Below are 26,321 nucleotides of genomic sequence, written 5' to 3'. Positions count from 1 at the left end.
CTAAAAGAACTAAAGGCTGAGGAGCTACAAAAACAAAGAAATCAATTAATATTACCCCGCCCCCCCCCCTTTCTGGACAAGGATTTTAAAAAACAAAATTTGGTGCAACTAAACTTTAATATTGAATTTCAAAAGAAACCAATGATCTCTACTTAAAAATGTAATGAATATATCCAAAAATTACAAAAACTATATGGTAAAAAAAAAAAAAAAAAAAAAATGGATTGGGACAAAAATTAATTATTAAAGAAAACATTTTTTTTGATGAAAATTAGCAAAAAGAAAATGATTGGCTTAAAAGAAAAGAAAAAAAAACACAGCAAAGTTCCAAGGGTAGGTAAATAGCGTGCATCTTTTGCCAATTGTCATTAAATATGATTTGCTTTGTTTTTTAACATAACAGATACTTTCCTTGTTATTATTACACATGTTTCCAAAAGAAATATGGCAAGGGTTTTTTTTTTTTTTTTTTTTTTTTTAAATAATTAAGTTTTTCTTACATGCCAGTTAAGTAGATATTGCTTTTAGTAGAAATTCACACAAAAACTAAGTTTTTTGTTGTTTTTTATTGATTTTTCCTGGAATTTTGATATTGTAATATACTTGCACCAGAAATGTTATTTAAAACCAAAAAAAAAAATAAATAAAAAAAAATAAAATAAATAAATAAAAATAAAAGATTAATCTCTTTCTACAGTTCCCAGTAGTATGTCAATGACTTGTGTTGATTTATCTGCAATCTATATCTCTCCATCAGCTGTTGCTGGACAATCATTGCCATCACTATCCCACCACACAAACAACTTATGGGGGGGGGGGCTTAATTTACAGATAACTGATCAACCATTCCCAAGTCATTCAAAGAAATTCTTCCAACCGTCACCCCAACCACACTACAGACCTTTTCGCAATATCTTATCCACATTTGTTGACGCAGGAGGAGGGGGAATTGTGACAAAAAAATGTGTGTATACCAGTAACAGAACAATAAGACAACCTTGCCCCCTCCTCCCCCGAGTTGAAAGAGGAACCCTATGCCTCACCCCCTCTTTTTTTTGTCCAGTCTAGCCACGAACACAATATTACATTTTTTTTTTTTTTTTCATTTTTTTTACATCTATATATTAATACGATAGCGTGTGTTATTTTGTGTGTCACACTTACATTTTTTTTCTTCCGAGGGACTGTCGTTTAATGGCTATGGACTTCTATTTTTTGTAATAAATAATTTTACCAAGAATTCTTTATAAGTTTTGGTTTCAGTTTCGATTATAGCTGAAGAAACTCAAGTTTATATATATATATATATATATATATTTCTTCATAACTTTTGGTTTCAATTCAAACTGATGCACCCAAGTCACATGGATATATTTTTTTTATTTGTGAAATCACAACTATATAAAATATAAGAATCGCTAGAAAATTGATTATAACAACATATACGAAATCTGCATAAATTAAAATATCATATTTAAGCGTACTTTACGACCAGGCTCTGGCAGACGTTCCTACTAACTTAGATAAATACTTTTGCAGTTTTAACAAAAGAGCTACAATAACATCATCTCCATTTACGCTGAACATCCACAGAATGCCAACATCAATATATTAATATTACATATGGAAGAGTCCGCTGTGGAATTTCCACAGATCCCGCTAGTTATATAATATTCATTTTTCCATTCAATCCTGGATAACGCCGAGTAACCATACTAGTATAGATTATACACATACAAATTGGAATCCCACTCGAGGAACCCTAGGTTTCTTTTTTTTCGTCCAGCTGCACAATAATACAATATAACGACTTATACTAATTTTGTTCACCTAAATTGAATAAAATAATATCCTGCTAGCTTCACTAAGCACTACAAACAACCTCGTTGAAATACAATGGTTTTTACTTTTGGACATTTTTAACATCAAATAAAAAGTATAGAAGATATACAAGAATTGCAGGATTTATAGTTAAATTTTGTGAAAAAAAAAAAAAAAAAAATTACTTTTTAAACAATTAAAGAAATATTTGGGATGTTAACTTTACAACTTTGGGATTTTACTAATTATTATATCAAGAGATTTTAGTCTTCCTATGTATATTTTTTTAATTTTTATCTATCTTTAAATTTTCTTTAGAGGATTATTATCGAATGGACAATAGTCTTCCAGATTATTAAAAGTAAAAAAAAAAAAAAAAGAATATTTAAAGATTTGTAAGGGATGATCAGTTACTAAGACAACATTATATTAAACGATCCCCCATTTTGGAACCACTCGACTTTTTACTATTTTGACCTTTTTGTATTTTTTTTTTTTTTCAGATAATTATCATCGATTGGACACTAAACTAGCAGATTATAAAAGGATACAAAAAAAGCAATATTAAACCAAACATGGCGACTAGTGAAAACAGTACAGAATGCATTATAAAAGTTTTACTATCATGAAAACTACTTGTCAGCGATAATTATAAATATTAGATTTCTTAAAAAAACAAGGAATGCAAGAAATTTAAAGTTATTTCCTTAATCCATCGATATTGAACTATTTTATTTGGCCAGGATTGTCTTATATAAAAATATTTCCTCTCAACAATATTTTATACCAGTCTGAGTGACTCTGGCGTTGCCCGGGTGTTTGGAGGTGTGTGTTAGGCAAAAAAAAGTAGTACTAGACAGGTAGGTTCAAACTCATACCGCAAAGGAGGAAAAGAACGTGAAAAAAAAAAAAAAAAGTGACGTCTTTGCCATTGTGCCCATCGCCAAACCAGAAGTGGTGAAAGTTTAAATTTAGGCTAGTCAATCGAAAAGAGGGGGATGACTTTAAAAAATATTGACAAAAAAAGTGACCCCCTTCTTGTAGAAAAGTGCTCAGTTGAGGGTGAAGGAATTAATGTTTTTGGCCAATTTTTCGATATTTGTCATCCGAAGGATCGAGCTTCAAAACAATACCGATCTCATATAAATCCATTGCCTCTGTCTAAAGTTTTAAGCAGACATACAAACATACAAACATTTAAACAGATTAGTGAGATTTATAATATAGAAGACTGTAAACCACAGCATTAATTAATCTGTTAACTCAATTGTTTGTATATATATATATATATATATATATATATATATATATATATATACATACACACACATTTGGACTCCACTCGTGGGGTGAGCTCCCGAGAAAAAGGAACATAATGATTTCTACTAGGCAGAAAGCATTGCTGTTGTTCGTCATGAGAATAGAGTTCTCTTGGTGAATGATAATATAAACAAATGTTAACAAAACAAAATTTCCTTTATTAGCTAACATTGTTGACTATTGTAAAAAAAAAAAAAAAAAAGTTAAGTTTTGAATCTCAGCTTTAAACAGTCATTATGTCAACCCACACTGATGAGTCTTAATACAGCGAAATAGTTGCATGGATGACTAACCCATATGATATTCTGCTTGTTCCTTACTTAGTTAATCCATACATTAGGCTTTGAAAAAGGCCAGATACAATTTGTGAATGCCAAACTACTCCAAAAAAGGCCACATTTGCAAAATTTAGCTTTAAAAAGACTAGTCTGACAACCCTGGACTAGAATGATAGTGATCTCCCGTTGATGTCGCTTCGTTTTTGAATATCATAATACATGATCATTATTATAATGTGAAAAATGAACTTGTATAATTTCGATGTGCAGCTATTCTTCACTGAAGTCAGTTAGCAAAACGTTATTTAATAAAAAAAGAACAGTTGAAAGAAATAGGGCAAAATAAAAAATAAAAATTGTTTGCTAAGAGGTGCTGGACTGATTTTATTATTTGTATTGAACTATGTAACACAATATTACTTTCTGAGGATTTATAAGTACTTATCAATTTATATCATTTGGATCAGTTCTATATTTAAAATGCAATGGACACTATTTTCATAGAAATGTTAATAAACTCATATTTGTTGCGTGTTATGTTTTTTTTTTGTCCAAATTCTATTTTTCTGCGCTATCCAGAAAAATATCAGTTTTATCGAAACATATTTGCTGATTAAATATATTTCTCATTCTGTTGACTTTCTACAGGTTCTGCTAGTATACCAGAGTTGACTTAATCAATACTTGTTTTTCTAAGCCCCCCCCCCCCCCCCTTAAATATTGTAATCACACAAAATACATAGTAAAAAATTTCTTGGTTTTGGGATTTTTTTTTTAAAATTACATTTTCATCCCAAACAAGGCAGATTGTCAGTTTGATGTAGGGGGCTACTATCAGGGACATAAGTTGCAGGGATACTATGTAGGGAGTTGAGCAGCAAGATGTCTTAACATTACACTTGAACTTCTGCATGTCAGTACAGTTGGGGAAGCAGGAATCTGGAATTTTAGCAGTTCTGAGGAAGAAACTATTAGAGTAAATAAAAGCTTTTCTTACATTTAGGGATCTATACTATGTAGGGGTGGGACTTTGCTGCTTGTCGGGTTTGCTCGAGAGAGAGAGAGGACAATCTGAAAGACTTAGGTTGGATCTTGTCTTTATTTAAAAATAAAGAATTAACTGGCTTTGTAAGTTCATATTTTCTTATTCAAAGAAAATCTAGTCTGAACTGCTTGTGTGACAAAGTATATTTAATATATATATATATATATATATTGTTCCCACATTAATGAGGGAACTATATTCCCAATTAGAGTTTACGTAGAGTGCTTTCTGTTCAAGAAGTATTGCAGACAAAATAAAATTATATCTACAAATAAGAGATGATCAGTATTTTGTAAAGTTTCATCCGGGGGGTGGGGAGGGTCATATTTTCAGCAATATTATATATTAGCAAGAACAGGCTCAGGGGGTTTTGAATCTTGCTAGGTTTAGTCATGCTGATAAGTCATAACAATGAAACACATGTTTGTGGATAATATATATATATATATATATATATATATGCATGCTAGCACAGTCGTAAAGTGTGCTTGCACATGAGTTTTTTGTGGCAAGAGTTGCGCAATCTCCAACCACACAATCCTGAGTCAACATTATTAAATACCTGTGGCGAGTGAAGTGTATGTACAGGACGACTGGAAACAAATGCCGAGATAAGCAGAGAGCACATACAGCGCCTAGAATTCGCAGATGGTTACCCATCTGGTACTAACCAGGTTCAACGTTGCTTAACTTCGGTGATCTGGCAAGAACTGGTGTGTCAACAAGATTATGCCGTACATTGAAGGCATCATAAACACGTATGTATATATATATATATATATATATATATATATATATATATATATATATATATAAACATACACACAGATCTGGCGACCTAGATAAGATTTGAAACAAAAAAAAAAAAATGAAAACGTGGAAATGTGCACGTGTTGGTAGAGAGCGTCAAGGGAGGGCCTGAGAACCTAGATAAAAGAAAAGATAGTATAAGCCTGTGTTTATCTAAGTACACCCAACTCTAATACTTTTAATTTTTTTTTTTTTTTTTTTTTTTTTACAAGTGTAGAGAATGTGAAAAAAAAAAAAAAAAAAAAAATGAACGAATATTTTTGAAATGCATCAATAGCATCTGCACTTTTAGTGATCAAAATTGTATTTCAAACTTATGTGTGACATTGCTGCTGTCCGGCGTGTTGAACATTTCGGAAATATTTTGTGCTAATTAATTTGTTTTAAAATCCAAAAGGCTCTCTGTAGTATGTTAGCTAGTCGTCATTCTGCACATTACAGTTGCAGTGCAGTGTTCATTAATTAATTCATAGATTACTGGCAATTACTGATTAACTCCTAGTTAGTACACACAAGACACCACAAATAGAAAAACAGGTACAATTTGCTTTTGGTTTTATTTATGTAGGTGACACAGAAGAAAATTACACTGACACTTTATTCATGCTTAGAGAGATTATTTAATCATAATTTAATTACTTTTTAAATATTTAATAATTAATTAAATAATTGTTTATTAATTGATATAATGATGTAAATCATGCCCATTCTTTGTATTAATTCCGATTTGAACATTTTTGCAAATACTTTTTGTTTATCAAATTTCAGTAAACAACGTCTTTCGAAAATGATTTGTTTTAGCAGATTCTAACTGATCATTTTCCATTGACTGACATCATAATGAAAGTCTAACATGCAATTGTATTTTGGAAATTGCAAAGTAATCTGCTTTAATCATTCCTTGAATTTGTACTTTGGCTTTTTATACATGACTAGCCTGGGTGCCCTTTGTTGCCCGATGTGTGTGTGGAGGGGTGTGTAAGGTTGAGCAAAAAAAAAAAGTGGTTGAAGGCAGGCGGGCTCGAACCTGTAACGCGAAGGAGAAAAAAAAATGCTGCCGTGTTTGTAACCTAATCTAGTCACAAATGTGACTGTTTATCTAATCTTCTTTCAGAGTAAATCAACACAAGCAAAGGGAGATCACTCTTGCCTCCATACACCAACAGTTACAACTGGTATCACATTAGATAATTCAAAACAAAAGCGATTACTCAATCCAAATAATTACAGTTCTGAATTTTCTTTAGATGAGTACGGACTACTGTTCTCATCTTGAGTGTCATTTTCACAATGTTCCAGTTTATGTAACGTCCGACCTTCTGCAGGTGTATCTTGTCGTACTCTGGAATCTGCATAGAATTTTATACATATTCAATCCACAAAGGTAACATGCTCTCATTCTGTCTGCAAGGACCCGTGGCGCAGTGGATAGAATACTTGGTGAAATTCAATTGTAAATTACCTCTACTCAGTCATGGTTGACTGAACGAGAGCATGCTTACCCGTGGATTAAATACAGAGTTTGGTTCAAAACTTCGTGCAGATTCCAGTGTTTGACACAAAGATTACGAATGAAGTTCGGAGGTTACATCGACTGAAACGTTGCACAAATAACACTCAAGATGAGAACAGTAGTCCAAAGAATCCAAATAATATTTTTTTTATATACTAAAAACTAGAATGTAGAAGTTATTGAACAAGAATGAGTCAGATGCATCCATCGACTCTTAAGAAATTTTAACATTGAATGCAGAATTTTAAACTTAAGCATAACAAATGGAATCACTGACAGACAAAGTCATGGTCATACTTAAAATGCTATTCCAAACTTGTGTGTTCGTTATAATGAAAATAGAAAATCAAATAATTCGTTCAACCAAAAGCAATATCATCTACTTAATTATTGTGTTGAAATTAGTAACATATCCAATAATTACGAACAATGAGAAAGTAATAATGAAAATTGTTTTTGAAGGAAATTACAAGTTTTACTTAATAAATAGAAGAGTCTTTATGGCAGCAAGGGAGGTAACTGCATAAAACGTGCCGATAATGGTGGCTTGATGGATCGTGAAAGTAATTGTTTATGCAATAATGTAGAAATATGTTAAGTAGAAAACATTGCTTTTAGTAGAAATTCAATTTTTTAATTTTTGATATTATTCTGAATAAACACCTCCAAACTTAAGCGTGATCGATCTATGGACAACACCCCTCAAAGACATGCAAGGAAACATCTAAAGATAATGGTTAACCAATTCAACCGATGTATGTGAAATACAATAAAAGGGTAAAAAAAAAAAAGAAAATTATATTTCGTTAAAAGTTAAAAACTACACTTATTTTTCTTTATTTTGTTTAACTTCAAAAAAAATTTTTAAACGGTCAAAAACAATCAGAACTTACGGCATCGTCTGTAGTGAAACTTTTTGTCTTTTCTGCACATAATTGGCTGGTATCATACCTTCCCTGCCATATGCACTGCGGGCGTGGTACCAATTGGGGTCCTAGAAAAAAAAAAAAAAAAAATTTTTATTCATGTATGCATTTACGTGTTGACATACAAATGTAATTCATATATATATATATATATATATATATATATATATATATAATTAAATAATTATTTCCTAAGCCTCTACCTCAGGGCCATCAAACAATTGCCATGGGAATGAAGGAAATTAAGAACTATAAAACGCCAAATATATGGCACAATCACAGTGACACACTGGTTCTCGCCAGATCATCGAAGTTAAACAACGTTGAGCCTGGCCAGTACCAGATGGGTGACCATTTGGGAAGGCGAGGAGCTGTATGTACCGTGAAGTAAAATACCAGGTTGAGAAACTGGCGCAGTCTATCCTTATCTCGAGGGTAGATGGGACTCTCTTAAGCTGTGGTAAGCACCCTATCTATTGATGGCGTCACAATAAAAAACACCCTTGATAGCCCTGGCGAAGCATCAAGCATTCAGCTACCGACAAGATTCGAATTCACTATAAAGTCATGTAATGAGTTCGATCTCAGCTACGGCTGCGCTGGATGGATGGAAACGCCAAATTCGGGTGAATACATTATGACAATCTAGAGTGTTCATTGCATAAATGTTGACTACCCTTGTTATAATTCCGCAAACAATGCCAATCCTCAAGTATTCTTAAAGGGACTTGATAATTATAATTAAATCTATACATTGATTTACTTGTTTGCATCCAGTGTCACAAAAAAATATCATCATCGCAAACATTAATTAACGAGAAACGAATTACCTCCTTTTATAGACACTCTTTATCAATTAAAAATCATTAAAACCATTTCCGCTCCAAAAATTTTCAAGAAATAAAAAATAATAAACATGGCTGTCTGTTTATGATTTCAAAATTTAAAAAAAGAAAAAAGAAAAAAAAAAGGGAGGTTGAGAAGAGACTGAGTTTTGATCCTAGATTCTGTTTAAAATTTAAAAAAATGTGCAAGTGAATTGACATCTGTTCCTTTATAATTTATATAAAAAAAATGAAAAAAAAAAATGTGCTGTATGTTGAATTAAAAAAAAAAAAAATGTAATTTTTTAAAATTAATTCTTTTTAGCTTTAACAGGTAAAAATTGTTTTAAATTTGTGCTGTTTATCTTATTTTACGTTTTATTCATTTTATTTATTATAGTAATAATCACTCGTTCATACCTACAGATACTGATCTTAAAATTAGAACCTATCGAGATATTAAAAAGCTCAATATACTAGATAGAGCAATTAAAGCAAGAAAAATTGATAATAAAAACAAAAATTGAATAAATTACACTATTTATTAATCCATCAAAAATTCAAGCAAGGAATTATAATAATAAAAACCCTTAACTCAATTGTGCACCCCCCCCCCCCCATAAATGATCCGAGAAAGAACTTGTACGCTGTAAACCAAAACTTTTATCAATTCACTGTTCGGATAATCTTCCTTTTCTAAAACTGCAAGTCTGTGGAACTCTGTCCTACTGACTGTTTTCCTCCTACCTATAGCCTTGATTTTTTCAAGATGAAAGTCAATAGGCATTTCCTGTCCATACATTAATCATCTTTCATGCTATTAAGCTCCTTATATCAAGCAGCTTTATGCCTTGTTTGAAGCAACTCCCATTATTTAAAAAAAAAAAAAAAAAAAAAAAAAGAGGGACGTATTGATGCCCCCCTTCCTTATACAATAAATTATTTCGGATGGCATACTAACCATGACAATGCAATAGGCCGTGACAAGTTAGGTAACTGGTTTGTAATATATACGGGGAAATGATACTTGTATTAATAAAGAGTTCGTACAGATTTTCAACGTCCATTTTCAAGGACTGTTCAAAGTTTTTTTAAGGCCTTCTTCAGACAAAATTAAAGTTTTTAAAGCAAAATTTGTGATTTGTTTTACAATCCACAGCGATTTAAAAAAATAAAATAAAATTGGTCAAAAAGTCAAATATACAACAAATAAATGTTACCATAACCAATAAAAGTTACTTTGCAACCCAACTGCATCATTTTTTTTTTAGATTTTTTTTTTTTTTTAAAGGAGTTTTAAATGCTTTTTATTTCATCTCATGAGTCTAATTTATAAATTATCACATTTTTTTTTGGGGGGGGGGCATTAGCGTAAGGTTAGTTAGTTGATTGTTTTTGTTTTACGGCATATCAACACTTTTCAGGTTATTTAATGCCGAATCCAATGATTTTGAAGAAAATTTTTTTAATAAAATATATATATATATTTTTTTTTTTTTTTTTTCAAGTCGGTTTCTATTTAACCCATAGTTGGGACCCTAACAGTTACTACCACTCTGGGTCAGAGTGGACCTGGGAGCAATGGCAATTAAAGGGTGGCTCCACACTCCCCAAAGCTCGCAAGCTGGGGCCTCACCACTGGATATAGTTTAAGGTCATATCCAGGGCCCTCATTTGTGCAAGGAACGCTGACACCCTCTTTCCTTATACAGTAGACTATCTCGAATGAAATAACAAAACTGATGCTATCCCTTAAAAGTACTAGCACGGCTAAAGTACTCAATAGAACTGGGCCGTTCCCCACATGCATTACAAGCCAGTCACCTAATTTGCAACTGCCTATAGCATGATTCATTTATAGCAATAGATGATTTGATATTTATGTTTGTTGTCAGAGATATTAAAATATCTTCAGATAACATTACCAAAATAACGAATGAATAAAATTATGTAACTGCTAAAAGAAAGCCCTGACCACACCTAAACTCTGGGGGTTCGGAGCCTACCATTTTTGTGTAAACAATAAAAGGGGAAACGAAAGAGTTATTTGATCGCAAAGAAATAAAAAAATATATATATATATACTCATTGAAAAAACAAAGATTCCTTGGATTAACCGGAACCAAACTTATGTTAGCTTTGTTATCTGTCTGTCTGTCAGTTACTTATAAGCCTTAAAACGACTCTAAGATTAACGTGAGGCACCGTTGAAATTCTAAATGTGTCATGGAAGAAGGAAGGAAATACAGATGCTAATATCAATATTGAACCTATTGCAGTACAAAAAAAAAAAACAAAGAAAACTGATGTGATATTTGCTTTGTGTGATATGAACTAGCTTACTGAAAGAGTAAGTTTCTAGGAAATATTACATTTATAATTAACGTTTTTAAATTTTTGAGATGGGGATTGGTTACTTGTATTATTTGGATTCATCAGACTACTGTTCTCCTCTTGAGCATGATTTTCACAACGTTTCGGCCGATGTAACCTCAGACCTTCTTCAGGTTTAATGACCCGTGACGCAGTAGTTGTAGCAAGTCGAGTGTTTTTTTGTTTTTTTTTTTGTGAAAGTTTGGCATTAGAATGTGATTTGGGAGGTCACTGATGAAGATTAGGAAACGAGTTGGGCCCAGGCTTGAATCTTGAGGGACACCAGCATTAATACTATGAGTTTCTGATTTCTGCCTATCAACAACTACTCTTCTAAGCCTATCAAAGAGAAAGGATTTAATAATTGAGGAGATTTCCAGGATTAGCATTTAATACAAAAATGAGCAAAAATTTAACCATATCTAAGTATAAATTTGACATAAAGCATCTATTCTAAAATCACTGGGTTATATAACCTTTTTTAATGAGCAAAAAATAAAGCTGAACATGTTGTCTTAGAATGACATTCACTGAGAAAAAGGGAAAAACCTTATCAAATCAAAACTCAAAATAAAAATGAAAAAATTTCAGACAATCAGACTCTTACGTAAATTGTTAAAGAATCTAAAATTTATTAAAACCATTTTTCAGAATAACTGTTTCGCAGGAATTGTACAAAGAACTCATTCTAAGTCAGGCTATAGTTTTTACCTGTTTACAATGGGCTACAAAGTCTAGTATATAATAATCAAGGTGAGAATAGTAGTCTGATTAATCAGAATAATTCAATCTTCATCTAAAAAAATTTCACAAGATAGTACATAAGTGCTCGTCTGAGCATCAATCTATGACCTCACCTTCCTGCCAAACTTTTACAAAAACAGGGCTCTACATCGCGAGTGATTTTTCAGAGTGGCGACTAGAAATAATGAAACGCTTATCTTTTAGCCATTGCATTTCTTTCACTGACAATCTTCCAAAGCTCACTATTGAGTGGAAAATATCTTTTCGTCTTTTATATATATATATATATATATATATATATATATATATATATATATATAAAACGAACAAAGTTAAATTATTTAAACAATATATATATATATATATATATATATATATATATATATATAAAACGAACAAAGTTAAATTATTTAAACAATAAAAGTTTAATAGCTTTTTTTTTTAAACAAAGGCTGTTTTAAAAAAAATCTGAATTAGAATGTTTATACCTTCAAGTATCAAGATAGGTTTGTTGTATATTTAGAATTACACTTATTAAAAAAAAACAAAAAAAAACCCAGAAAAATCTTTGATATACATACTTGTACCAGAACTAAGATGTCATATTCTAAAAATCATGTGGGTTTGGCTAGTAACTTTTCTATTTGGCTAGAAAATGAAAATATTTAGTTGTCAAAGGTCAAATAAAGATAAATTTGTCCGTAGAGCCCTGAAAAAACACTCATCTGGCTAGAACCACTATCAATAATCCCCCCACTCTCTATCTGCGCCTAAATCCAAACGCAACTTCCATGAACAAAGTTTCTTCCCTAAAATTGCCGACTTGTGGAACTGTTCAGCTTGCCTACTTTCTAGCTGACTACATGTTCATTTTCAAGTCCAATGTAAACAAATTCTTGTTAAGCTGCCCTTTTAAATAATTAAATTCGACCCAATTTCCACCATTAACAATCACTACGCTGTTGTCTCACTGACCACTGTACACTTATTAACCCTCATCCTTGAGTGGCCCTCGGGCCTCGGTAAGTGATAACCCCCACCCCGTAAAAAAAATAAAATAAATAAATAACAGTAATATGAAGAATCGTATAAATAGAGAGAGGGAGGGAGGGAGGGGGACAGGGCTGATGCTCTTCTATGTAACAATAACAAAAAAAAATGGCTTATAAAGACCCAGTGTTTTCATTCTAACAGTCATTATTTTGTTTGGTTATCACAAAGCCAAGATTTTTATTAATGAGAGTAGATGCAAGTTTATCAGTTTATTGGCAGACAGGTAGAAATGTATCGCGGACCAACCCAAGGGCATCTTGAAAAATGAGCAGATGAATAGCAACAAATCCAGTAAAGAATTTGCACAATCTCATCGGTTTGTAGGAAAGAGGGAGAGGTGGAGTTATTCTCAGTGAATATATTTAGCAACGCTAAAAAGAAATCCAACCGAAAATAAATCATAAATATTTACAAAAGAAAAGAAAATATGGTAATAACAGATTTCGGTTCAGTCTTGAGAAACAATGGATACCTCCTGTTATGTGTCTATATAACAAAGCAAACGTAACAATATCCAACCACAGCTCTTCCGAACTGGCATTATTGGAATCTAGTGGCAAAGAGAAATCCAGAACAACTAGAACTGATGCAGGGATAAACAGAAAAAGATTTGTCTGATTTCAGAGTTTTCCATTTTTGTAGATTAATTGCACAACCAAGGCTTGAGAGTCTAGTATGCCCTAATATTTAATCGATGAATTGCATGCTGATAATTATCATCTTCTTGGCCAAAAATGCACCAAACATCAAGGTTTTTTATTTTTCCATTTTGTTTTTTGCAAAACTCAATCATATTTTCTCTACAAAACAACCAAACCAAACATCATGAATAAATATTTAGAGGTATTATAGAAATGGCAGCATAAAAACATTTTTTTTTCCTAAAATTATGATTCAGCATTAAATAACTCAAAAATGGTTGATATGCCATAAAATAACCAAACCAAACACCATGAATAAATATTTTTGTTTACATAGGCATCCCCACTTATTAAGGCCAAGAGGCCACTCGAGGATAAAGGTTAAAGAGTGTACAGTAGAAATTGGGCGATATAGTAACCGTCAGTAATGGAGATTTGGTAAATTTGTTAACTTATATGGAACGGCTCATCAAAAACTTGTTTACGTTAGACTTGAAGACAACCATATTGTAGTCAGCTGGAAAGCAGGAAAACGGAAGACAGTATCACAGGCGTGCACTTCTAAGAAAGAAGCTTTGCTCATGGAATCTACGTTTAGGCTTAGGTACAGATAAAAAGTGGGGGAAATTAGTGATAGTGTTTTCTGTCTGAAGATATAAGCACCCTTAGCATAAAATTTTTTATCAAAATGATTGAAAAGTTGAGATGCAGTAAAACAAAACAACCAAACCAAAATCATTAAATAAATATTTGAAAACATGAACAACTCGATTGGTTGTTTTTGTTTTACGGCATATCAACCCTTTTCAGATTATTTAATGCCAAATCAAGTGATTTTGGAAATTTTTTTTAATAGAATATATATATATTTTTTATGGGTTTCTATTTAACCCACAGTTGGGGCTCCAACAGGTACTACTACTTCGGGTCAGAGCGGACTTGGACCCCCCAAAACCCGCAAATTGGGGGCTCACCATCGGATATAGTTTAAGTTCATATCCAGGACCTAGACAACTTGAAGCATAATTTTTTTTTCCAAAATTACCAAATTCAGCGTTAACCTGAACTGGGTTGATATGCTGTAAAACAATCCAACCAATTGAATAGCATAAAATAAAACGAACGTTTTAAAATCATTAAGTTTAATTGTGAAATTAATTCCATCTGAATGCATTTCAGTTTCTTAGTAAGCAAGTTTGCTATTTTTATTTTTATTTTTTTTGTTAATGCAATAAAATGAACGCAATAAAGAATACATTTCAGTCGACAGATCATTGGTTAAAACATGAGCGGCCAGCTGACCTGAGAGACTTGTGCATTCACACTTCCGCTTGACAGTTACGTCAATCCAGGGAAAATTTTCTCTCTCTCTCCCCCCCCCCCCCCGTTTCCATGGAGACATCTAGCTGGCAAGACAACACTTGCATGCTCAACCAATCAAAAACACTCTCCGGCCAACGGAAAAGTTTGTGACATAAAACAATGAAGTAAGAAAGAAATTCTATCTTCATCGGCGATGGAGAGGTTGGAGGTTGGCAACGTGCAATCGACAGAGGAGGAGAAGGAGGAGGATTTAGTGGTGCGTGACCAAATGAAAAGACAGCCGTTCTTTGTTCGGATGAGTGAAATCTAATACAAATCCGCTTTTAAAAGAAGATTTGAGAAAGGTAATCAAACATTGGTTAATTAGTTGTGATTGTTTCCCCGAGAAGAGAACCTGAAGTGGCGTTATTTACCCTTGCACGTTTTATTTGGAGTGTTGTCCAACGTGTAGAGTCGCTACTTAAAAACTTTGATTTCTATTCCTTTATTTATGGTCCACCAGGCAATCACCGACTACCCTTTAGATTGTTACATCCATCAGCAAATCATTTATTTACGGCAACTCCTTTCAGTCAATTACTACCAGCTCAATAACTCCCTCTGTCCGAGCACTGACAATCACTGAACAAGCCCCTTCGACCCAGAGCGCTGACGCCCATTTGATAAACCTCTTTGACTATGCACTGACGCTCAGTTAACAATTCCCTTCCACTTTCTATCTATGCTTAAATCTAGACATTATTTTCATGGCAAGTGCTCGTCTGAGCTCCCTTGCCAAACTTTCACAAAAATCACTCGTCTAACTACAACCACTGTCAACAAGTTCCTCTACTCTATCTGTACCTAAATCTAAATGCAGATTCCATGAACAAAACTTCTTTCCTAGAACTGTACACTGTGAAACTGTTCCGCTGGCCTGCTTCAAGTCCAATGTAAACAAGTTCTTGATGAGCCGTCCACTTAAATAATCAAACTATACCAAATTTCCACTATTAACGATTACTCCGCTTTTGTCCCAAGTCCCAAAATTATTGTACACCCATTAATCCTTATCCTCGAGTGGTCTCCAGGCCTTGATAAGAAGCGACTCCTTTGTAATAAATAAATAGCGTATACTATCTGAGGGATGCATGTGTTCTGCAGAAAACGTGCAATTCTCAAAGAGGTAGCATAACCCTAACCCGATCGCAGAATGGATAATTGTGTTTAACAAGATACACCTGAAGAAGATCAGAGGTTACACCGGCTGAAACGAAGTTTTTTTTTTTTTTCTTGGGTGGGGGGGTGGAGGTTCTTACATATCTCAAAACTTAAATCGAGGTATATCTTAGCATGTATTTTGTGGGATTAAAATATGTAGAAAAAAAAGGGAAACAAACGTTGATGAACTGTGTGTAAAGATGGGATGGCCGTTGCGCACGATGAGGCACGTCTAAACGTGAGATTGACTATTCATTTAATGAAAGATCCAAATGAGAAAAACGATGTTCTGTATACTTGTCTGTTTATTTACAATCATAAGTAATTCGTTTGTTACATTGTGTGATGGGGAGATGGAGATGTATGAATGCAACAAATCTTACAACTATTCCCCTCTTCAAAAATATTTCCACTGATTGAACTATCAGCAAATGGAATTGGGCCCTTTGTTTAACAAAAATACACCTGAAGAAGATCGGAGGTTACACCGACTGAAACGGAAGTTTTTTTTGTTTTTTTCCGTACATAACTCAAAACTTAAACTGGCCTGCTGTTGTCCCGATGACTACCATACACTTATTAACCCTTATCCTCGAGTGGCCTCTGGACCTTAATAAGTAGTGACTCCCTTGTAAAAAAAAAAAAAAAAAAAAAAAAAAAAGAAGCCCTGAATTAAATAAGGAGTTCCGTTCGAAATGCCATTCAGATTCCAGCATTAAATAACAAGATATGTGAAGCTTTTGTTCCACGGTACTTCTCGATTTGTGATTCGCAGTTTCAACTTGTTTAACAGTAAGAATGGTTTTAGATTCCATCGACGAAATATCAGAAAACACTTTCTTCAATGCATCTTTTGTTATTGCATATGTCACGTTTGAACACTTGTTTCTTGCTAACTTTTCATTTTCCTCCGCTGCCACATTCACAATAAAGAAAGGTCTGAACTCCTTCTGGCAAAGCAATTCAAATGGCACACCAAAAAGTCACTTCACTAACTTTTGCCGGAATGAAATTCCTTGAATGACGTGCCATAGTTTGTAAATTTCATCGAATTTGTTAATAATTGCATTCAATATCAAACACATTTTCATACATTTTGAAGAGGTGACAAAAATACTGCTGTACCGCGTTTTTCTTCAGGTAAATCCGTGAATATAATAACTCACTAGCAGGAAGACCATATGTTGTCCGGGATTGAATGAGGATAAACAAATGTTTCACCCTCCTATACTTTTTTCATTGAAATCGGTAAATTCACTCATTTTTAAAATTAAATCGATAGATTGCCTGCTCTAGTTAGGACCCCCCTCCCGCAGTGTACCAGAAAGAAGCTTCACATGCCTCCCAGCAGTTACTTAGTCCATAATACATTGTAATCTACATTGCACTGTAGAGAATCTTGATTTTATAAAATTATTGGAACGGCTCATCAAGAACTTATTTACGTTAGACTTGAACACAATCATATTGTAGTCAGCTGGAAAGCAGGAAAACGGAAGACAGTTCCACAGGCGTGCAGTTCTAAGAAAGAAGTTTTGTTCATGGAATCTACGTTTAGGTTTAGGCACAGATAAAGAGTGGGGGGAATTATTGATAGTGCTTTCAGCTAGACGAGTGTTTCTTGTGAAAGTTTGGCAAGGGGGACCATAGAAGCTCAGTCGAGCACTTGCCATGAAAATAACAATAAAGCAGAGACAAACTCACAACATCTCTTCTTTGAGATAGAGGTTGTAGGGAAGAGAAAAGGACATCTCCTATGAGGCTACGAAATCTATTTTGAACTCTGTCAAGGCAGGACAAGTGCTTTATAGCAGCTCCTGCCAGATGTGGCAACAGTACTCCATCCTTGGACGTACCTGGCTCTTATATAGATAGAGAATTGCATCAGCAGCGAGATATTTACTGGATCGCTAGAAGGATCCCATCATTTTCCCAGCAGGCTTGGCAACAGATTTGGTATATGTTCCATTTCAGATCAGAAGTAAAGGTCAAGCCCAGAAGCTTGCCAAAACATGAGGCTTCCCCAAGATGAGAGCCATTCATTTCAATTGATGCCAGATGGGGATCAGAGCGTTGATGAAGTAAAGACAGAAGCTTGGTTTTAGATGCATTAAAAGTAACCAGCCACTCCTTTACCCATTGTACCATGTGCTCAAGATCAGAGGAGAGAGAAATTTATTAATTTCAATCAGAAATTTCAATCTGTTGAATTTAATAAAACTTGTGCTCATTTTGTATTAAATACTAACCCATATTAATCCCGAACTGTGCATTAAATGGATACCATAATAATTAGTGTGCTGTACCTTATTGTAACAAAGATCCATACAAAATTTTAGCCAGATTCCAGTAGTTTCAGAGAAATATAGTATAGATATCTTGTTTCTATTCTGCATTTAATCATTTAATTAGCAAAATAGGTGGCTCTCTTTCTTTTCTTTTTTTTAGTGCTTTTCCAGCAGTTGTTAAACATGATAAATTCCTTTTCATATGAAAAAAAGTTTATACTTCCAACATTAGTTGGTTAATAACATAGGTCCTGTCATGAACGCCATCTTTCTTTCTGGCCAACAACAACAAATATCAAGGGAGATCACTCAAAGTTTTATCGCAAAGGAATATAACTCTTATAAAAGGGAGATAATTTATCAGCTTGGGCATGTTTTTCAAAGCTCTGTAAATTCAGTTTAAAATTGAGAACAACCTTATATTTATATAGAAGGTCGACATTAAACTTATTAAATGTCATGGCCTTTCCGACCAATAATAATCAAGACAAACACACTTGCATAATTAACAAAAAGTGTATTAAGAAAATACATTACAGAAATAGAAATCCTGGTTTTAGGGCCTCAGCTCTCATTTTTATCCTTGGGCCACAAAATCAACAGAGATTAAATTGTTCCTGTAATGACCTGGTCCCTGTTGAGTGCGGTGTAATGGTGGTTCTATGCAGTTCTAGGAGGTCCACGCTTCTAGGCTTTCTTCTCTCTTTGAGAAGGGCTAGTTTATTACTAATCGCTTGAAGCACCCTGCCAGGAATGTCGACAGGGCTGCATGGGCATTTTTTGCAAGGTCAGAAGATTTCTTCTCTGGAGCACTGACTTTTTCAATTCCATTTTCCAAACCAAATGCGACAGTTCTTGCGGTGGGTTGGTTGGTTGGTTGGTTTTTGCTTTACGGCATATCAACCCTTTACGGGTTATTTAATGCCAAATCAAAAGATTTTGAAGAAAATTTTTTTAATAGAATATATTTGTTGTTTTCACGTCAGTTTCTATTTAACCCATAGTTAGGACCCTAACAGGTACTACCACTCCGGGTCAGAGTGGACCTGGGAGCAATGGTAATTAAAGGGTGGCCCCACACTCCCTAAAGCCCACAAGCTGGGGCCTCACCACTGGATATAGTTTAAGGTCATATCCAGGACCCCCATTGAGGGACTTTTACCCTCTGTAGGGGGGGGGGGAGTCGGCATATTCTAATGCCCCACCGACAGGGCCTCTTGCGGTGGGAGAGAATTAAATACCTCTGGGGCCATAGTTGCCACAACGTTTAGATGTAACTGTATTTATTGTTTCTGGATAGGTCCATTTATTCCTGAAATAGGTAAATCAGCTAACCCCATAACAATTAATATTAATCTATATATACATACGATAGTGTTAGTTTGTGTGTCATGCTTATATCTTATTTTTTCCCCCGAAGGACTGTCGTTTAATTGTTATAACATTCCATTACTTGGAATAAGTAATTTGACCAAGAATTCTTCATATGTTTTGGTTTCGGTTCGAGCTGATGCATCCAAGTCATATGGATATATTTTTTAAATCACAACTTTATAATATATAAGGATCGGTAGAACATTGACTATAATAATATATACGAAATCTGCATAAATTAAAATATCATATTTAAAAGTATTTTACGACTGGGCTATTGCTAGGCATCTCTGCTAGCTTTAAATACTTTTTCAGTTTTAACAAAAGAGCTACAATAATATCAGGATGTCTCCATTTACACTGAACATCTACAGAATGCCAACATCAATATATTACATACTAGTGGGGGTACCCGGCGTTGCCTGAGTGTTTGTTTCCGGGACGGGGGGGGGGGGTTAAAAAAATGTTATGGTAGGTAAGTAGGAAGGATCGAACCCGGAGTCATGAGTAAAAGTAGGAAAATAAAGTGTGAAAAAAAAAAAAAAAAAAACATCTGCAACGTTAACAGTTCGGCCACCAAGAAAAGTCCATTCCAGTTGTTTAGGAAAAAAAAAAAAAAGAAAAAACGACTACGGTAGGTCGGCGCGAACGTGAAAATATAATGTGAATTGTCCAGCACGCTAACCACTACGCCACAGAGCACTGCAGATTAGTTTAGTGATTTTAAATAACTTCACATGAAAGAACTACGAAGCCAAACCGGTGTTCTCTTCTCAACTGTTCCTTGTGAACGATCCCCAAATATTGTTAAGTGGTGGCAGGGGGAGGAGGAATTTATTAGAGAGAAAATATTTTACCACTTCCATTGATCTTAACCGATTTTGGCCGTGACTTCTAAGCAGAAAAAGTATAGAAATCTAAGATTATCGAGGAATTTGAGAAATAATAAGCCTATAACACACCTCAGATATTGTTCTGCCGTTTGTGCATATTATATTTGCATGAAATATCTTGATTTTTAATCCTATTAATGTCAAAATCAGACGGGAAAAAATGAGTTCATTTTATTTATATAGAGATGAAAGAGTCTACTGTGGAATTTCCACAGGTCCTGCTAGTATATAGATTAGAATAATATAGGTACATTTTTACTAGTGGCTGATGGTTTCTAGGATCGGTATCAGACTTAAAATTTTAAAAGGAGTCATGGTGCTAAGGCTATGCAGCCCTGATTGCAAGGAGGTCAGACACAAAAATACTCCAAACTAATATAAAAATAGCGAATAACAGACATACAATTCTCTACATACATTCAGAAAAAAAAGGTCATCTAACGAAAATAGTCACTTGACCTTTATCTGAATTTCATTGTTTTGACATCAGAGATCACTTAAAGTGTCCACCCCTCCTTAACTCTGTACTCCAGTTGCTGAAAGCCTGTCCTAGAGTGACATGAAGCTGCCCTCACTGCCTCTTAAAATTATATATATATATATATATATATATATATATATATATATATATATACATAGACACACATACACATATATGTATATATACACACATATATATATATATACACATACATAGACACACATACACATATATGTATATATACACACATATATATATATACACACACACATACATAGACACACATACACCAACACACAGAGTAGCCAGGAGATCACAGGATCTTTAATAGATTTTTTTAGTTTTGATGGTACCTTAATGGAATTTTAATATGAAGAGATTACGTAAGTATTCTTGGCATAGTGGATACATTACTCAACAAAATTCAGTTGTAAAGTTACACTCTTCTGGGGGTTGAAGGTTCAATCCTCGGTGCAAGTGACATACAAAAGTACAACTGTGAATTACTTAGGACTTCTACAGAGTTATGGTTGACAGAACGAGAAGATGCTACCGATGTGGATTAAATCAACGGTTCTGCTTAAAATTCTCTGCAGATTCCAGAGTCCGACAGGAAACGCCTGAAGAAAGTCGGAGGTTGCATTGACTGAAACAGTGTGAAAATGACACTCAAGATGAGAACAGCAGTTCAAAGAACCTAAATATTATGAAAACAATGGAGATTTTTTTTTTTTTTTTGCTAAAAACAAAAAAAATTATAAAAATTTATTTGTGAAAAACAAAAATATCTTTTCTTATTTTCAATCTGTCGCAACATTTTTTTGCTGGCAGACATTTTTTTATACCATATTATGGGCGAAAAAGTTTTTATTTTTCCAGTATATTTACTTTGGTGAGATCAAGATTTTTGGTGTATTCAATTTTCCTGGGCAGCACTAGGATACGTGTAATGCCTAAGAAGTCACTAAGGGATCTTTTTTTTTTTTTTTTTTTTTTTAAACTTGAATACATTATTTTTTTTTATATATAGCTTATGGAATTTTAACATAACGAAGACAATGGAGAATTGGTTGCAAAAAAAAAAAAAAAAAGTAAATAAAATAAATAAAGAAAGAATTGATAAAAGAAAAACATTTATTAAATGATTCCTATTTTTAATAAAATAAATTGGTATAATTTTGAAAATTTACACAATTTTTTTTAACCTCTGTTATTTTCAAATTTATGCTGGCAAAAACTTTGTCATTCTATTGGTCCTCTCCTTCTGATGAAAAGAGTTTATCTTTAAAAATGCATGGATTAAGGGTCATATTAGGGGGAAAAAATCTATTGCTTCACACACACACTACATATATATATATATATATATATATATATATATATATATATATATATATATATATATATACACACACACACACACGTTTCTTTCTATGTCTGCATCAAATTTCTCTGCTGATAGGAAAAAACAACAAACAGATTTTGATGGCAAATATGCACAGACATCTAAAACCGTCCGAACAGTAACGACTGATTCCTCAACAACAGGCGCCACATTGTCTAAAAATAAAAGTTAAGCTTTGGAAAATAAACTGAGAAAAAAAAAAAAAAAAAAAAAAAAAAAAAAAAAGACGCAAAGTTTACGATGACAAAGGCTCTTTTTGATTCTCTCAGAGAGACATCTTTCCTGCCACTCTCTTCTGTCAGCATGTTAACAAAAAAACAAACGATAACGAGTCACAAGAAACCCCAAATGTGTCCGTTTGGTAGCCAACTCCCCAAAGATGCACGCACAGGACTTGCATTCAACTGTAAAATAACGAAGCGTCAACACAAACTTAAAAAAAAAAAAAAAACACACACACACACACACACGTCGTGCAGTGCACAATTTTTGTTATAGAAACTTGAAACACACACACACACTGAGAGGCATAGGGCTGGTTTGGTTGTTTTGTTTTTCTGCAATATTAAGACGAATGAAATTAATTGCCCAAACAGAACAATTCTGCATTATTTTCATGTGGTTGTTTTAAGGCATATCAACCCATTTCATGTTCAATCATTTTAGCGAAATTTATACTTCAAATTAAATATTTTCAAAAGGTAAATATTACCTCACGCTACAACCATTCTAATTTTTTTTTTTTTTTTTTTTTTTTTTTAGGGTATTCGAGGATGCTGGTGACGAATCAGAATTTTACCGTTTACATGATATGAGCCCCTGAACCTTGGGACTATTTTGCGCCATCTCACCACCTTCAGTAGTGTTTTTCTTACATAATACGTTCACGTGCGAACAGACGTAGTGAAGTGAATTCACGTAGGAATCTTTAAATGGCCATTTGAATTGGAAATAAAGTTTTCCAAAAAAATATGTGGTTCATTTTTTTTTTTTTTTTTTGTCTTACGTAGTTTTTAATGCATTTTAATTGATCTGGTGTTGTATTTTAATTAATCTGATGTTGTCAGCGACCTCGAATACCCCTAAAAAACAAATTAGAGTGGTCGGTGTTCTGTTGTAGCATAAGGTAATATTTACCTTTTGAAATATTTATTTATGGCGTTTGGTTTGGTTGTTTTGTTTTACGGCATATCAGACCTTTCCAGGTTATTTAATGCTGAATCATTTGGTAAAAGTTTTACATTTCATGTTCTTAATGTCTCCAAATATTTATTTATCGTTTTTGGTTTGGTTGTTTTGTAGAGAAAAATTGCTTTTGTTTTTACAAAACATGATTGAGTTTTGCAAACCAAGGAAAAAACAATACCATCAATATTTGGTAACAAAATTTAACAATGGTGTTACATGGCTGTTATTTTTTAACTGTAGCGTTACATTTCAACGACTCAGACCCACAGGCTGTCTGGTATTTCGTCACAAAGAAACAAAAAAAAAAAAAAAGGGGAAAATAAAAATACAACTCAGCATCTTCTATATATATATATATATATATATATATATATATATATATATATATATATATATATATAAGAGCGAAAATGTGTGTGTGTTAGTGTGTGTATGCATTTTTGTTTATGTCCGCCAAACGCTTTTTTTCGCCGGGCTTCTCGGTTGGCTCACTCCTTAAAATTTTTATAGAATGTCTAAATCATAATATCTACGAGTTATGACTTAATTTGCCCGACTTTTACGTGCTATTTTCTAGATGTTTTTCGATTGCCGCAATTTTCGTTACGCTTTTCAGTATAAAAAAGCGAAAACTGGCTTGCAGCTGCGTCCTGTTTCAAGGTCAAGCATCACGCGACTCAACTTTCTCGCACCTGTCAATTTCACTTTATAAACGTTAACTTAAGACACTTATCACTTCCTCTCTCCTCATGATTAGGTCTCAGGGGGTTTTTCCATTTCGTTTCCACCTTCGCGTCAAGGCTTCGGGGTTGAAGCCTACCTTCCTACTAAATTTTTTTTTTCTTTTACACCTCCAAACACCCGGACAACGCCGGGTACCCCCCCCCGCTAGTCTATAATATAAATCTCAAATGTCTGTTTAAATGTATGTATGTTTGTATATCAGCCTAACACTTTCGACAGAAATGACGGATTTTCACAGGATTGGTATCGTTTTGAAGCTCGACCATTCGAACAACAAATATAAAAAAATTGACTAAAATCATTAATTCCATCACCCTCAACTGGACACTTTTCTACAGGGAGGGGCCGATATTTTTTAAAGTCATCCTCTCTTTTTGATTGACTAGCCTTAATTTAAACCTTCACCACTTCCAGTTTGGTGATAGACGCAATGGCAAAGACGTCATTTTTTTCTTTTTTTTCACATCTTTTTCCTCCTTCGTGGTACGGGGTCAAGCCTACCTGCCTACTACCACTTTTTTTTTTTTTTTTTGCTCACACACTTCCGAGCAAAACCGGCCCCAGGCTATTCGAAGCTCCTGGTGTTTAAGTACATATTTGCACGTTTTTATTCGTGACCCCCCTCCCCAATTTAAATATTTTATGACAGTACTAAACAGATCGTATTGTTTTACTTATCTTTTTTTTTTTTTTTTTATAATAATCCACGTAATTTAGAGAAATTAGGACACCGGGTAATGCCGGGTAAGTGTGCTGGCGGTTTATAATTGCTATTGTTCACGTACTAATGGATGATTCATTTATGTATTTTTAACCGACAACAAATTTAACTAAATTCGATCTATTTGCAAAAACAATAACTCGGAAGTCAACAACAACAACAACAAAAGATATTAAAATAAAAATCGCTGAATCATCGTCACTCCGCTATATTAGGCAACGCAAACAGAGGCAGACTACCCCGCCTTATCTCTCCTCGGCCCATCTCTCTTGTATACTCATTCATCAGCCCATCTGTTTATCTGACCGTCACCCTCTTTCTTTGTATCATGTTGGAGGGGCTTGGTCAGGCTTCCCTCCGCATAGCAACTGAGCAGCACAGCACATCCGATGCACAATAAGCGGACAGTGGCAGTCTAGAAATCAATACCTCGGACGGAACACGCATCTCCGTGTGCATGCTTGTGCGTCCGTCCGGATGTTGGCGATCCGACTTACAAACTCAACAAGTGGTATTTTTCATCATTTTGCAACCGCAGTCGAGATGATGGACTTCGATTAACTCTATCTTTTCGATGCTTGCTAAGAAAGAGACGACAGATCGATTTTTTATTTTTTTAAAATATGTCATTTTAAGCAAAAAACAACAGAACTTAATTGTCATGTCGAAAATTGTAATATATCCCAAAATTACGAAAATTCATCGGTTAGAAAATTATTTATAGTTAAAGGTAATTTTTACAGAAAATGGGGAGGGAGGAAATTGCATTTCCCAAAATGTACACACCTTGAAGATTGCGAATACCGGGGACATACTTATATCCCTTCTCGCCACTTTAATGACTGATGCTTTGTTTTAGACCATAGTGATAGACTTTTTTTTTTTTTACTAAAAACAATAGCAGTTGTTCTACTTAATGAATTTTCCTAATTTTTGGATATATTACTATTTTCGACATGACAATTTAGTATGTAATATTGTTTTTGCTTAAAACGACATCTATCTTCTATCTATATATATAAAAGCGAAAATGTATGTATGTATGTATGTATGTATGTATGTTCGCTTTTCCTCGATGTCCACAAAAGGCTTCTTTCAGAGAAGCGCTTGCTCGGTTCACAACTTCTTAAAACTTTTTATATCATCTATAAATTGTAATATCTCAGAGTTACCCACGGAGCTCGCCTGTCTATTTAATTTTATTGACTTTCAAACGTTAATTATTCCACATTTCCCGCATCGGCACGCGTTACATTCGGTTTTCGGCATAAAAAAAGTGAAACTCGACTCTAATCACAGGCCGAAAGCCAGTTTGTTCAATGTTGACTTCGTCATATCAGACTGTAGCTTTCATTT

The 26,321-nt window shown here is 33.8% G+C and overlaps 1 protein-coding gene across 8 annotated transcripts in view; it reads right to left on the bottom strand.

Moving 5' to 3' along the window:
• LOC145246885 (tyrosine-protein kinase CSK-like) overlaps positions 1-26,321 on the bottom strand; it is a 570,595-nt gene that overhangs the window by 57,534 nt on the left and 486,740 nt on the right. For all 8 annotated transcript variants that reach the window (XM_080108753.1, XM_080108751.1, XM_080108752.1 and 5 more), the window contains one exon: positions 7,681-7,781. In XM_080108753.1, the coding sequence (XP_079964879.1) occupies positions 7,681-7,781 (101 nt within the window). The remainder of the gene's footprint in view (positions 1-7,680; positions 7,782-26,321) is intronic.

The sequence above is a fragment of the Euprymna scolopes genome, chromosome 24 (assembly GCF_053919585.1).
Source record: "Euprymna scolopes isolate OS-2025 chromosome 24, ASM5391958v1, whole genome shotgun sequence".
In the NCBI taxonomy this organism is placed as follows: domain Eukaryota; kingdom Metazoa; phylum Mollusca; class Cephalopoda; order Sepiida; family Sepiolidae; genus Euprymna; species Euprymna scolopes.
The sequence above is the reverse complement of the archived record's forward strand: the minus strand, read 5'-3'. Positions and strand labels throughout refer to the sequence as shown.